This window comes from Myotis yumanensis, unplaced genomic scaffold (assembly GCF_028538775.1).
Source record: "Myotis yumanensis isolate MYYU_CA2020_CCGP unplaced genomic scaffold, mMyoYum1.0.hap1 SCAF_5, whole genome shotgun sequence".
NCBI lineage: Eukaryota > Metazoa > Chordata > Mammalia > Chiroptera > Vespertilionidae > Myotis > Myotis yumanensis.
The window spans coordinates 37,498,321-37,511,489 of record NW_027223756.1 but is presented as its reverse complement, the minus strand read 5'-3'; the positions used below and the strand labels follow the sequence as shown (position 1 = coordinate 37,511,489).

The following is a 13,169-nucleotide window of genomic DNA, read 5'->3' as shown; positions in this document are numbered from 1 at the left end:
ACAGGAGTGCTTTGTAATATGCAGGGCATGTTTCCCCTTGGCCCCTCATAGTCCCGGATTGCAATAAATGTGACTCTTTAATTTGAAAAAAAAAAAAGAAAAAAAGAAACAAAATATTGGGACCTGAATAGTGTTCTAAATGGTTTAATTGACAGCTATATGTTTCCTAGAACCATCATAACAGAGTCTGACTTGAAATAACAGAGATTGTCTCACTCTTCTGAGGCCAGAAATCTGAATCAGTGTCAGTAGGGCCAGGTCCCTCTGCCAGCACCAGGGGAGGATGTGTTTCAGCCTCTCTTCCGGCTTCTGGCTGCCTCAGGTATTCCTTGGCTGGTAGATGCACCCATCTAATCCCGCATTCATCTTCACATGGCCTGTCCTCTGTGTGCGTCTTTGTCCAAACTTCCTCTTTTTATAAGGACACAGTCATATGGATTAGGGCCCACCTTAGCCTCATTTTAATTTGGTTACCTCTGTAAACACCCTATTTCCAAATAAGGTCACATGTGAGGTGCTGGGGTTAGGACTTCAATGTATCTTTTTTTTTTTTAAATTAGTTTATTTATTTTTTGGTTAATCCTCCCCTGAGGATATTGTTCCATTGATTTTTAGAGAGTGGAAGGGAGAGAGAGAAACAGATACATGGAAGTGAGACCAGCACATCATTGGCGCCTCCCACACACAGCCCAGCAGGGTTGACCCTGCAACCAAGGTACATGTCCTTGACTGGATGTGACCCTTCAGGCCACAAGCTGATGTTCTACCCGCTGAGCCACACGGGCAAGGGCTCAATGCATCTTTTTGGAGGGATCCAGTAATGCCTGCAGTTGCCATCCCCTTTAGGAGTGCCATCTTCCTCACCAATCCCTGTCTGCTCCTTGAACCTTGAGGCCCAGGGACACCACATGGACTGCTCTACATGCATCACCTCTGCCTTCCGGGGAGAGACCAGGGTGGGGGCGAGCGGATTAGCCGGCCCTGCTCACATGCCTCCGTTTAGAAATCAAGGCTGTGTTGGGCTCAAGAAGTGGACGCGTCTTCACTTTCCCTTATCCCTCCGGCAGCCTGCAGCCTGCAGCCTGCAGCTGGTGCTGATGGAGCACATAAAAGACACTTGGTTCGAATCACACGTTAGAGCTGGCCCAGCCCAGGAGCACCCGCATGAGGTGCACATGAGAGCAGCAGTCAGGGCGCTGCCTCTCCTGCTTGCTCAGGGCCCAGTGCTCCCTTCTTCCTTCCCTCGGGGCCAGGCACGCCCCGGCAGGGTCAGAGCGATGAGACCGCTGCAATCGGCTCCCTTCCACCGGCGGGCACTCTCCGGGGGTCTCCTGCTGTTCGATGCTGCAGAGCCGCGCAGGGGTCCGGGTGAGCAGAGTCTCCGGTGCTCTCACTCCAGTGCTCCCGGGGTGGGATGCTCCCGGGGTGGGAGTGCGTGAGCAGCAGCAGCAGCAGCAGCAGCAGGGAGGCCAGGCCCAAGCCCTGCCCCCGACAGCACGTGACAAGCCTCATCTGAGGGCAGGTTTTCTATGGAAAAGCTCGGAAGTTGTGGAAAGATTCCCCATCCTCTCCCCTCCACCCCCCAATATTACCTCTCCGGAATCTCTACTTTTCTAAGGGCCCCTGCAGGCTTTCGGTTTTTTCTCCTAAAATCTTGAGGGTGAGATTGAGAATGAATTCATAAAACTACAAGTGAATTAGAGTTTATTCAGTAGGAAGTGGAGAAAGTGCGGCAGAAATTGAAGTATGCAATACCCAAACCGAACCGAACCAGATTCCAGAAACAATTGGCCGCTTCCTCCCCCACGGGCCCGGCGCTGGCCGGGGGAGAGGAGGGAAGGAGTTCCGTGGCAGGGCCCCTGGCTGCTCCGGGGCTGGGGCTCATCTCCGCGGGGCTTTCCGGGCTCAGGGTCTAGACTTCAGCGCGGAGGCCGCCAGTCCCGCCAGGATGGCTGCTACCGTGAAGCCCTGGGCGGCGATCCGGGTGCGCATCATGAGCTGGGAGCGCTGGCTCTGACCCCGGTGGAAGCAGTAGAGGCCGTAGGTCAGGGCGGCCGCCGTGCCCAGGCAGCCTGAGGGTACAAAGCAGGTGCGGGTGGCAGGCCCGGCCCCAGAGGCCCCTCCCCGCTTTGGACCTTCGGTCTCCGAGTTGAGGTCTCAGAACCAGAGCGGGGCGGGGGGAGAGGCTGGAGGGGTTGGTTCCGGCAGGGTACCCGGAGTTACTGAGCCCGCCCCCTCGAATCCCGCCCGGCTCCTGCGCCAATCAGGTTCACCACCGCCCGGCCTCTTCGCCACATCTCCGGCCCCTTCTCGTTCCGGTGTCCCCCTGGCGTCCCCGGTCCTTCACTATTTCATTTCCCCCGAGAGCTCTGTCCTCTCCATCTACAGTTCCTTCTGTACCCGCTTACCTATGGGTACCATTGGGTTCTCGCGAGTCTTGCGAAGGAACTTTTCCTTGAAGCTTTCCGGATTGCTATAGACACTGGGGCTAAAACCCTCAATAACTGGGGGCTGCGATGGTTCAAAGGGTGCCTCCGGAGTCATGGGGCCAGGAGTCGCCATGTCTGGGGTAACCGCAGCTGGAGAAAATGGGGACACTATACCCCGCCTCCCGATGAAGTCATGAAAGGGGGCGGAGGAAAGGACTTTACTGAGCGTTGTACGCAGGCGTATCTGCTCATTGCATTCTGGGAGCCGTAGTAACCAGCATGGTATCGCTCTCGGGGAGGACTACATTTCCCAGAAAGCCTGCGAAGCCCTGCGCGTGCCCGCTGGAAGGAGTCCCCTACACGAGGTACTGGAAGTGAAGGCGCGGAGTCTGAGTTGCGGGTGCGGTGGTCAGCGGGATGCTCAAAGGCGAAGGGGAAGACCCGGAGGCAGAAGTTCGGCTATAGTGTTAACCGGAGCGTCTTAACCGAAATGCTAGACGGATGGCAGCGCCACGGATCGGGTAGTGAGGCAGCCGGGGTTCAGGAAACGGGGCCTGCCCTTGACTGAGATTTCCTGGAGCCTGGATTTATGGCAAGGCGGGGTATGTTACTACAGATGAAACCCCCATGGAATCAAAACGTCTTCCTTCCTCCCCTCCCTCCCTCTTCGCTTCCTTCCTTTCTCACTCCCTCTCTGGGGAAGGAACTGCCTCCCAGAGGCTTAAATTTATATTATTCTGGGGGCTCTAGGAAAAGCAAGAAACAGCAGGTTTCAGAGTGGGTGGTTTGTTTGAATACATTGTATATATAATAAAAAAAAGCTATTTTACTCCTCTGATGGTTTTGTATTTTCCCCTCCCAAGCAGGGGGGTGGGGGTGGGCACTGGGCGTTTTCTTAGTCTTGATAGCTTGTCCACAGCTAAACAAAAATCCTCTTATTCCTGTTTTATTTCTAGAAGTCACTGCTGTTGGAAAGAAGAGCTTAGTGTTTTTACATAGATCCTTTCACATAAAACCCACAGAGGTCTGTAGTTTTCTCTTCCTCTTACAGATAAGAACAGGCTTGAGAGGTGTTAATGGGGGGTTTATAGTCAAGTCTTTCCAACAGTAAGCCTAGGCTTTCACTTAATGTCCCTCCCCTTGGCTCCTGAAGGCAGCCCATCCATTCCATTCTATCAGGACACTAGGCTGGAACTAGGCCGTCGCAGAAAGCCCTCCCCTACTGGACTCTGCCTCCATAGACTTCAGCACAGCCTCCAGGATGTAGTCTGCAGCCGAGCTCCTGAGGGCCTCTGTTTTTGGCCTTGTAACTTTTATCCTTCATAGCATCCCAAATTCAGGCCTTTGACTAGGCTGTCCCCTTACCTTGTTTCTTTACCCAGTTCAGGTGCCAATTTTAGGAAGCTTTCCTTACCACTACTTCCTGCTCCCAGGCTGTGGAAATGTCCTGTAGTCCCAGTGCCCCAGATTTCCTGTTAACAATCCAATTACAGCCATAACTGCCTTTTATCTGCTTGACATCCCCTACCAGACTGCATGAGTGCAGGGACTTTGCCCAGAAATCCTGAGCCTGGCCCAAGGCAGATGCTGGGGGAATACATGGAGAATGACCGACTGCGTGGCCCTTTGGGCACACAGAGTTCTGAGATTTTTATTGGCACCTCTCTGCAGAGGACCTGAAGGCTGTGTCTGACTGTCTTCATTCCCTCACCAGTCCTTACAATTGGTTCCACTGCAACAGAGCAAGCTGGTTTTGTCGGTTTAATTGCAACCAAAAGCAAAGACTCATTAGAGCAGTGGTTCTCAACCTGTGGGTCGCGACCCCTTTGGCGGTCAAACGACCCTTTCACGGGGTCGCCTAAGACCATCCTGCATATCAGATATTTACATTACGATTCATAACAGTAGCAACATCACAGTTAAGAAGAGGCAACGAAAATAATTTTATGGTTGGGTCACAACATGAGGAACTGTATTTAAAGGGCCAGAAGGTTGAGAACCACTGCATTAGAGCAATCCCAAGGCTGTGGCTCCATAGAATGTAACAGTCATCATGGGCCAAAAGAGTCCTGCCATCAAACATGCTGGGGAGATGGTGGATTCTTTCATCAATCACTTTTCCACTGATGCACATTAGCACATGGAAGTTTTTGAAAGTCTGGCTTTGAAGATCCCCTTTAACTGAGTTTTCTGAGTGTTTGACCACAACCTTTTTCTGGAGAACACACAGGGTCCACAGAACATTGAGGCAATGCTGAACCAGGTGACTTCAGTTATGTTGTTAGTAATGGCTGAGTACCACATTAGTTCCTCCACGGGCCATTAGGTGCCAGGAGCTCCAGGTGGGGAACTCTTCATGGCAAGGCAATGACCAGAGAGCGCGAGGGTGGCGCAGGGGCGGAGGAGGTACAGGAGGAACATTTAGTTAGGGTGGCAAGGGAAGACCTCTCTGAGGAGGCGAGGCCTGCACTCAGTCCTGAATGACGAGAAACAATAAGCCATGAGCAGCAGGTCTGGGGGAAGAGCATTCCTGGAAGAGGTGACAAGTGCAGAGGCCCTAAGACAGGACCAAACCAGGCTTCCTCCTTTGCCAAGGTTATTTTTGGGGCCCCAAGTCAGAGGGCACAGGGCTGGGTACCTCTGGGTAAAGTACCCCAGAGTAGGCTGGGCAAAGCAGGCTTGCTCAGGGGCAGCAGAGCATCACTAGTTCAGGGGAAAGGCAGGCAGCTCTGAGACCTGTTCTGCCTCCACCTGCAGAGCATCTGAGGAGGAAACCCCAGGCACAGAGTGGGAGAACATGGCCCAGCTGTGTGACTTCAACCCCAAGAGCAGCAAACTGCAAAGACGTGTCCCGCCTGCCTTCTGTGTTCATGTCTCTGAAGCAGACACCACTGTCCCTCTAGGTGCCTGCCACAAGCGTGGCCACAGAGCATGGGCAGGTTCAGGAGAGGAGGAGCAGCTGCTTTGGGCAGGAGAGTGGAAAGCAGTTAGTTCCCTACAAGTAAGTGCCCATAAGACTGTCAGCTGATTTCTCAGCAGCAACTTTGCAGGCCAAAATGGAGTGGCAAGGAGTATTCAGAGTGGCTTTTTGCTGCTGTGGCAACAGCCATGAGTATGATCAGGCTTCAAAAGAGGCTTGCCTCCAGTGTCCTCTGCTGTGGCTAAAAGAAGGTCTGGTTGGACCCCAAGGAGACCAATGAAATTGCCAATGCCAACTCCTGTCAGTGGATTCAGAAGCTGATCAAAGGTAGGCTGATCATCTGGAAGCCTGTGACTGTCCATTCCCGAGCTCGATGCCAGAAAAACACCTTGGCCTGCAGGAAGAGCAGGCATATGGGCATAAGTAAGCAAAAGGGTACTGCCAATGTTCAAATGGCTGAGAAAGTAACCTGGTTGAGGAGGATGAGAATTCCTTGCCGGCTACTCAGAAGATACCGTGAACCTAAGAAGATCGACTGTCACATGTACCACAGCCTGTACCTGAAAGTGAAGGGTAACATTCAAAAACAAGCTGAAGGCAGACAAGGCTTGCAAGTGGCTTTTGGCTGGCCAGGCTGAGGCCCAGAGGTCTAAAACCAAGGAAGCTTGCAAGCGCCGTGAAGAGCAGCTCCAGGCCAAGAAGGAGAAATCATCAAGACTGTCCAAGGAGTCCTAGCCAGTTTGACTCAGTGGATAGAGCGTTCAATTCAGGTCAAGGGCATGTACCTCGGTGTTTCTATCTCTCCTCCCTTCTACTCTCTCTAAAAATTAATGGAAGCCCTAACCAGTTTGGCTCAGTGGATAGAGCGTCGGCCTGTGGACTGAAAGGTCCCACGTTCGATTCCAGTCAAGGGCATGTACCTGGGTTGCGGGCACATCCCCAGTAGGAGATGTGCAGGAGGCAGCTGATCGATGTTTCTCTCTCATCGATGTTTCTAACTCTCTATCTCTCTCCCTTCCTCTCTGTAAAAAATCAATAAAATATATTAAAAAAAAAAAAAATAATGTCCAAGGAGAAAGAGACTAAGAAATAAAGCTCTTACCTGTACATAGTGGCCTTGGCAATTACATGGCTCAATCATTTAATAAAAGTAGCCTTTATCTACCTAAAAAAATTTTTAAAAATTTAACATGATGAAAAGCAAGGACCTACAGCCAAGATTATTACCCAGCAATTGTGCTGGGCTGCATATCTGGCGCTTTGGCCAGGCGGGGCACACTGTCCTAGAACACATAGATAGGAAGGTACTGACATCAGGCCAGGCCTTGAGATATGGTCTCATGGCCCCTTCCCAGCACGCAGGCCTTCTTTCTCAGAAGGCCCAGAAGTCTCATTCCAAATCTGGGAGACAAAGGACTGGAAAAAGTATAAATAAAGAGAGTTTCCTCCATATTGGGGGCCCAGAATTTGAAAGACACATTTTTCTCTGGGCCTCCACAGAATTTAATAATAAAATGTAACTCCTGCCGAAACCGGTTTGGCTCAGTGGATAGAGCATCGGCCTGCGGACTGAAAGGTCCCAGGTTCGATTCCGGTCAAGGGCATGTACCTGGGTTGCGGGCACCTCCCCAGTGGGAGATGTGCAGGAGGCAGCTGATCGATGTTTCTCTCTCATCGATGTTTCTAACTCTCTATCTCTCTCCCTTCCTCTCTGTAAAAGAATCAATAAAATATATTTAAAAAAAATAAATAAATAAAATAAAATGTAACTCCTGTAGTTGGCGCTGCAGTTCAGCCTCTGCTTCGGCAGGGTGCTGTAACTGTAGTCGCCGGCCAGCTTAATAAAGGCTCCTAAATTTTGATCTGAGTCCTGGTGGTCGTCTCCGAGTGTCACCCCATTCCACAATGAAGATCACTACCTTCATTTAGAATTGAAGGTCAGATAAAGAGCTTCCAGATAAGAAAAAGTTAAAGGAATTCATCTCCACCAAACCAGTATCACATGAAATGTTGAATTGAAGAAGGCAAAAAAAAAGATGAAAAAATGTGAACAATAAAATGGCAATAAATACATATCTATCAACAATTGAATCTAAAAATCAAACAAGCAGAACAGAAACAGAACATAGAGAACATTTTGATGGTTGCAAGACGGGAGGGGTGTTAGGGGAATGGGTGAGAAATGTGAAGGGATTTAGAAGTACAAATTAGTTACAGTATAGTTATGGGAGTATAAAATGAGAATATAGCCTTAGGCCCTAGGGCAAGGGTGGGCAACTCCTGGCACGCATGCCAAACATGGCAGGCCAGTAACTTCTGCTGGCACGCGAAACCCTCTCTTATAATCTTCCATTTACAATTGTGAATCTTTGTTCTCAGTGATGAATTTTGTTAAGTCTCATAATAGGAGTAGCCTGACGGATGAAAGTAGTAGCTCTTGCATATCTCTGAAGGTCACGAAATATAAACCAGATGTAAAATCTCTGTCATCAGTGATGCAGCAGCAAAAGTCCCACTGATAATATCAAACGGAGTCATAAAGTTTTCTGTCAGACTATCAGTGTACATGTATACATTAAAAAATAAATGTATTTTTCATCATCATATACTGTGTTTTTGTCACTCGAATGAATTTTATTATTTCTTCAAGGTTCTTCACATACGTACACCTTAAGAGATATCAAATAGGCGTAACATGTTTTCAAAAAATTAGGGTTGGCACGCAGAAGAATTTTGAGTCAAGAGATTTTGCTGGTTTTGGCACGCACTCACAAAAAGGTTGCCCATCCCTGCCCTAAGGAATATAGTCTATAATCTAATTGTTATTAGATGGGTATGAGATTTTCTGGGATGATTCCTTAATAGTTTTACAATGTCTAGTCTGCTGGGGTGTACACCTAAGAATACAATATTGTATGTCAACTGTAATTGAAAAATAAAAAATGATTAATGACTATCCCAGGGATATAAAGTACAGCATAGGAAGTATAGTCAATAATATTGTAATAGGCATGTATGGTTTAGATGGGTTCTAATTGAGGTATCACTTCATAAAGTATATAAATGTCTAATCACTATCTTATACACCTGAAACATAAATTGTCAGCTGTAATTGAAAAACAGATTTAAAAAATAAGTGACCATTGAGCCACGCCAGAGATGTAGGGTGGGGCCTAGGTAGGAAAGGTTGGTCGAGGCAAGGTTCCTGGTATTGACAAAGTCCTCTCCTTCTCAGGTCAGTTTTCCTGCTCCAATGAGGTTCTTCCCTCATCGCTGGTCCAGCCTTCGCCATTTCTCTGGTCCATTCTCTTTCTGGTCACCCCTGGCGTCACAGGTCCTCCCCTATTTAATTTCATTCCCCTCGCCTGCCCGCACCCCTCCCCCCATCACTGTTCTGTTGGTGGTTTGCAGTTCCTTCGGCACCTACGGGTACTTTTGGGTTTTCGAGGGTCTTGCCTTAGATCTTTTCCTGCAGTGGTTCTCGACTTTCTGGCCCTTTAAATACAGTTCCTCATGTTGTGACCCAACCATAAATTTTTTTTTTCATAAAATTATTTTTGTTGCTACTTCATAATTGTAATGTTGCTACTGTTATGAATCACAATGTAAATATCTGATATGCAGGATGGTCTTAGGCGACCCCTGTGAAAGGGTCGTTCGGTCGCGACCCACAGGTTGAGAACCGCTGCCTTAGAGCTTTTAGAGCTTTGTGCTGTTGTAGGGTACTCCGGTGATGGTCTACAGTCCTTGTGAGAGGCGCCAATATAATCAGGAGGGTCAGAAAAGGCAGATGGAACAAACAACTTTTATGGGAGACAGCTGCAGCCAGGGAGGTTACGGGAGATGGCTGCAGCCAGGGAGGGAACTGAAGAACAAACGACCTGATAAGAAACCAGACAGGCATTAACTCACTTAGAAAGCCAGATCATTAGTGAAAAATTCCAAACTACATTCCCTCCCCACCGAAAGCAGATAGATGTATGTTGTATGTTGACTCACACGGCGCCAGATCTCCAGTAGAATGACCCCAGGTTATTTCCCCCGTTTGCTAAAAAGTATATAATGTGTGCTTAAACTCTTGATCGGGGCTCACAGACACTGCTCTGTGCTCAGAGTAGGCTGTGAGTCCCAGCATGCTGGTATCAATAAACCCTTTGCTTTTTGCATGAGAAGCGTCTCTTGGTTCTTTGTGACAGCGGCTTGCGTCCAGGGCGTTACACTTGGTAGTCTTTGGGAGTAACTAGCAAGTGTCCAAATTCTCACACTGAGGGCCATTGTTATGGCTATGTGTTAGCTGTCCTAAAAGGGGGCTATATGGGGTGAACCTCAAAAGTAGAGGGTGCCTAGCTGCCGAGAGGGCAGGTGCCCAACTGGGCAAAGAAGAATACCCATCAGGTTTTGGTCTCTATTGAGAGACAATTGATAGTTGGCAGCGTGTATACTGTCTTTGCAGGCCTGTGTGACCATGCCCATGTCAGGGGTGGCACAAAACCTCAACTGTAGGAAACTAGGGAAGGCCTATTTGGAACAGAAGGAAGTAGTGAGGTGGTGAGTACTAGCCCTCTGTTACAGGAATTACAGACCCTGTGAGGTCTAGTGACATGTAAGACCCTATAAGGAAATAAAGCTCCCTTGGTCCATTCTGAGAGAACAAGTCAAGTAAGGGGAGCCCTACTATAGGGACAACTGTAACTATCTATTTGAATATAGACACATTGTAAATTTCTTCTTGCCATTTAAAGACAATTACTCTGAAGAGTCCATAAAAAGGGACTGGCAAGGAAAATCAGAAAATCTTAGAGCAGGTCAGTATATTTTTCTCCTTATATAATTCCTCCGAAATTTGGCAATGCTTCATAAATCATGGCAATACATTTCTTTGCATAAATTCAATAAGACTGGTTTCCAATAGTGGTTTTATTAACCGAAAACTTTGACTGGAGTATCATGTTTTAAAGAGGCCTGTCTGGACTCTGAAGACTTGAAGCCAATAAGAGTGCCACAGGAAAAGCCTGGTATCCTGCTTGGGAGCCCTGAAGAGGGCTGGCGCTGGAGCGTCAGGCCCAGGCCCTACCATCACTGGCAGTCGGTCAGAGTGGAAGGGGAGCAATAAGGACGCCTCTGCGTCCCTGCGGAACCCCCATGCACTCTGGGCTGCGATGAGTAGGAGGGCTACTGAGATGGGACTTAAAGCCTAGGGCGTAGGCCCAGGTGGAGTCGCTACAGGTGAGGGATTCACCTAACTCAACAGATACTGCAGGCAGGCCTGATGGCAGCTGGATGGCTTGGCTTCCTGGCCCTACGGGGCACATTAAGATTCAATCAGGAAATTCCAGCAAAGGTAGTCAGTTACCATTCTTGTTGTGTTTATGCAAACAATCAGGCCAAATTGAATACAGTAAATAAATTAGTATTTTAATAAACAGATGGATAATTTTAAGGAGAAAAACTCTATTTCAATGGAGGTTATTAAAACTGAAATGTTTTCTTTCCCTCCCACCAGACCATTTGTTACAGTTTGTCTTTGCCAGGTCACAAGCCCACCTCCTTCTATGCCCAGGCCTCATCGTCTCTCTGACAGACAGCAAGGATCTCTTGGCTCTGAGAGAAACTTCTGACCCTCCTCAGCTTGAAGTAGTTACAGAAGAAAATCCAATGCCCATTTTCCCTGAAAGAATTCAGAGCCAGGATCCTTGAGATAATATAGTAGGCAGTTAGACAGACATGAGCAGAGCAAGGACGATAGGCCGATTGGCACTGCCAGATGTAACTAAGTCTTTCCACCCCTATGTATGTAAGACAAGGGAACTCCCAGAAGCAAGAGGGAACTAGGCTGCAGACAAAGCAGCCCGGGAGGCTGCCCTAAAATCAGTGGGGCCTTACAGATTCCCGCTAGAAAAGCTGAAATCCACAACTAATCTTTTTTTTAAAATATATTTTATTGATTTTTTACAAAGAGGAAAGGAGAGGGATAGAGAGTTAGTTACATCGATGAGAGAGAAATATCGATCAGCTGCCTCCTGCACACCCCTTACTGGGGATGTGCCTGCAACCAAGGTACATGCCCTTGACTGGAATCGAACCTGGGACCTTTCAGTCCGCAGGCCAACACTCTATCCACTGAGCCAAACCGGTTATGGCCACAACTAATCTTTACTCAAGTTCTTTCAGGCTTTACAGTCTACCCAGAAAGCAGACCAGAAGCACATCCAAGATGTTCTGCCAGTATCTGGTGCATCCCTTCCAGCCTGGTGATTCTGTTTGGGTAAAGAAATTTGCCACCCAAGGACTGACTCCTGCCTAGAAAGGACCACCCCCACAGCAGTCAAGGTCGACGGGATCCCGACGTGGTGGCCTCATCACACCTGGCTTAAAACAGCCCAGGAAAAATAGAGAGTCCAGGACTCAGTGGATCCTCATTCCAGGCCCTTATCTTATAAACATGCCCACTGACTTTATTTGGCAAAGAATTAATTCTATCAAGCTTATAGTCCTCAGGGGTCCCTCCCCAACAATGACCCAAAAGAGTCAATGATTTGACTCATGTACATAAAACCAGTGGGGAATGTGCTGGGCTGCATATCTGGCACTTTGGCCAGACGGGGCGCGCTGTGCTGTCTGTTCCTAAAACACATAGATAGGAAGGTACTGACATCAGGCCAGGCCTTGAGATATGGTCTCATGGCCCCTTCTCAATATGCTGTCCTCTCTGTTCCTAAAACACATAGATAGGAAGGTAATCTACACTAATAAAAGAGAAACATGGTAATTGGCGTACGACCGCTACCCTTTTCATTGGCTAATCAGTGAGTATATGCAAATTAACTGTCAGCCAAGATGGCGGCCGGCAGCCAGGCAGCTGAGAACAGGATGCTTGGTTGCCCCAGCGATAGAGGAAACCAAGGTTCCCGCCTGCAGCTGCGGAGCTCTGAGCTCCAGAAGCAACAGCTCCAAAAGATACAATGTTTCAATTATAGAAGCTAAAAGATGGCGGTTAATCTGCATACTCAGGCTCCAAGCGGTAGAGCGAAGCCAAACAGCCCTGAAGCCGCAGAGCAGAGAGGCCTCCCTGCCCCGGGATCAGCAGAGCCGAGAGGCCTCCCGGCCCGGGATCAGTGGAGCCTGATGGAAGCCCTGTGTGTTTATGCACCCTGGGGGTTCAGAGGTCCTGTCCTAGGCAGAGGCCTATGGCGAAATTTTCGACTCTGAGAAGCAGCCTACGGGCTGGAAGGGGGCTCCCCTGACCTCAGTGCTGGAGAAGACCATTAAGCAGGAAACTAAAGAAACCGATTTTACATCATTTCCCAGGTGGAGAACAGTTGGCATGTAAGCCCCTGACCAGTGCCCAGCCTCTCCTCTGTCAGTCTATCTCACTCTTAGGTACCATGTTCTTTGTTCTGTCTTAACCGCAACTCACTTTTAAACTAGATTGCTTTTAAAAGAAGACTAAATAAAGTTTCCCTTAAGTTATTTAGGTGGTGCTGGGGCTGCTGGGGCTGCTGGGGGCCTGATAAAAGACACAAACACGCAAGGGGGGGCCTGTACCCAGCAGCCCCAAGGCCCGCCACCTTGGTGCTGGGGCTGCTGGGGGTATCAGAGACACAAACCCGCAGGCCCGGCACCCAGCAGACCCAAGGCCTTCGTGGCAGCACTAAGGAGCAGCAAGCCAAGCGGTAGGAAGCAGCAAGCAGGTGGGCAGTAACAAGGGAGGGGTCCCGGACTGCAAGAGGGCACATGCTGGGCTAAGGAACCCCCCACCCATCCCCAGTGCACGAATTTCGTGCACCCGGCTTCTAGTGATGCTATACTGTGTCGGGAAC

The 13,169-nt window shown here is 49.0% G+C and overlaps 1 protein-coding gene and 1 pseudogene across 1 annotated transcript; one reads left to right on the top strand and one right to left on the bottom strand.

Annotated features, from left to right (window-relative positions):
* Nucleotides 1-1,687: 1,687 nt before the first annotated feature.
* On the bottom strand, nt 1,688-2,619 carry HIGD2A (HIG1 hypoxia inducible domain family member 2A). Its single transcript, XM_070415080.1, has 2 exons — nt 2,409-2,619; nt 1,688-2,072 (listed from the first exon to the last, which is right to left on the bottom strand). Exons 1-2 carry the CDS (start codon nt 2,560-2,562, stop codon nt 1,906-1,908), a joined length of 321 nt encoding a protein of 106 aa, XP_070271181.1. The 5' UTR covers nt 2,563-2,619; the 3' UTR covers nt 1,688-1,905.
* A 2,918-nt stretch (nt 2,620-5,537) lies between these two features.
* Nucleotides 5,538-9,493, top strand: LOC139010520 (large ribosomal subunit protein eL19-like; annotated as a pseudogene).
* Nucleotides 9,494-13,169: the final 3,676 nt, after the last annotated feature.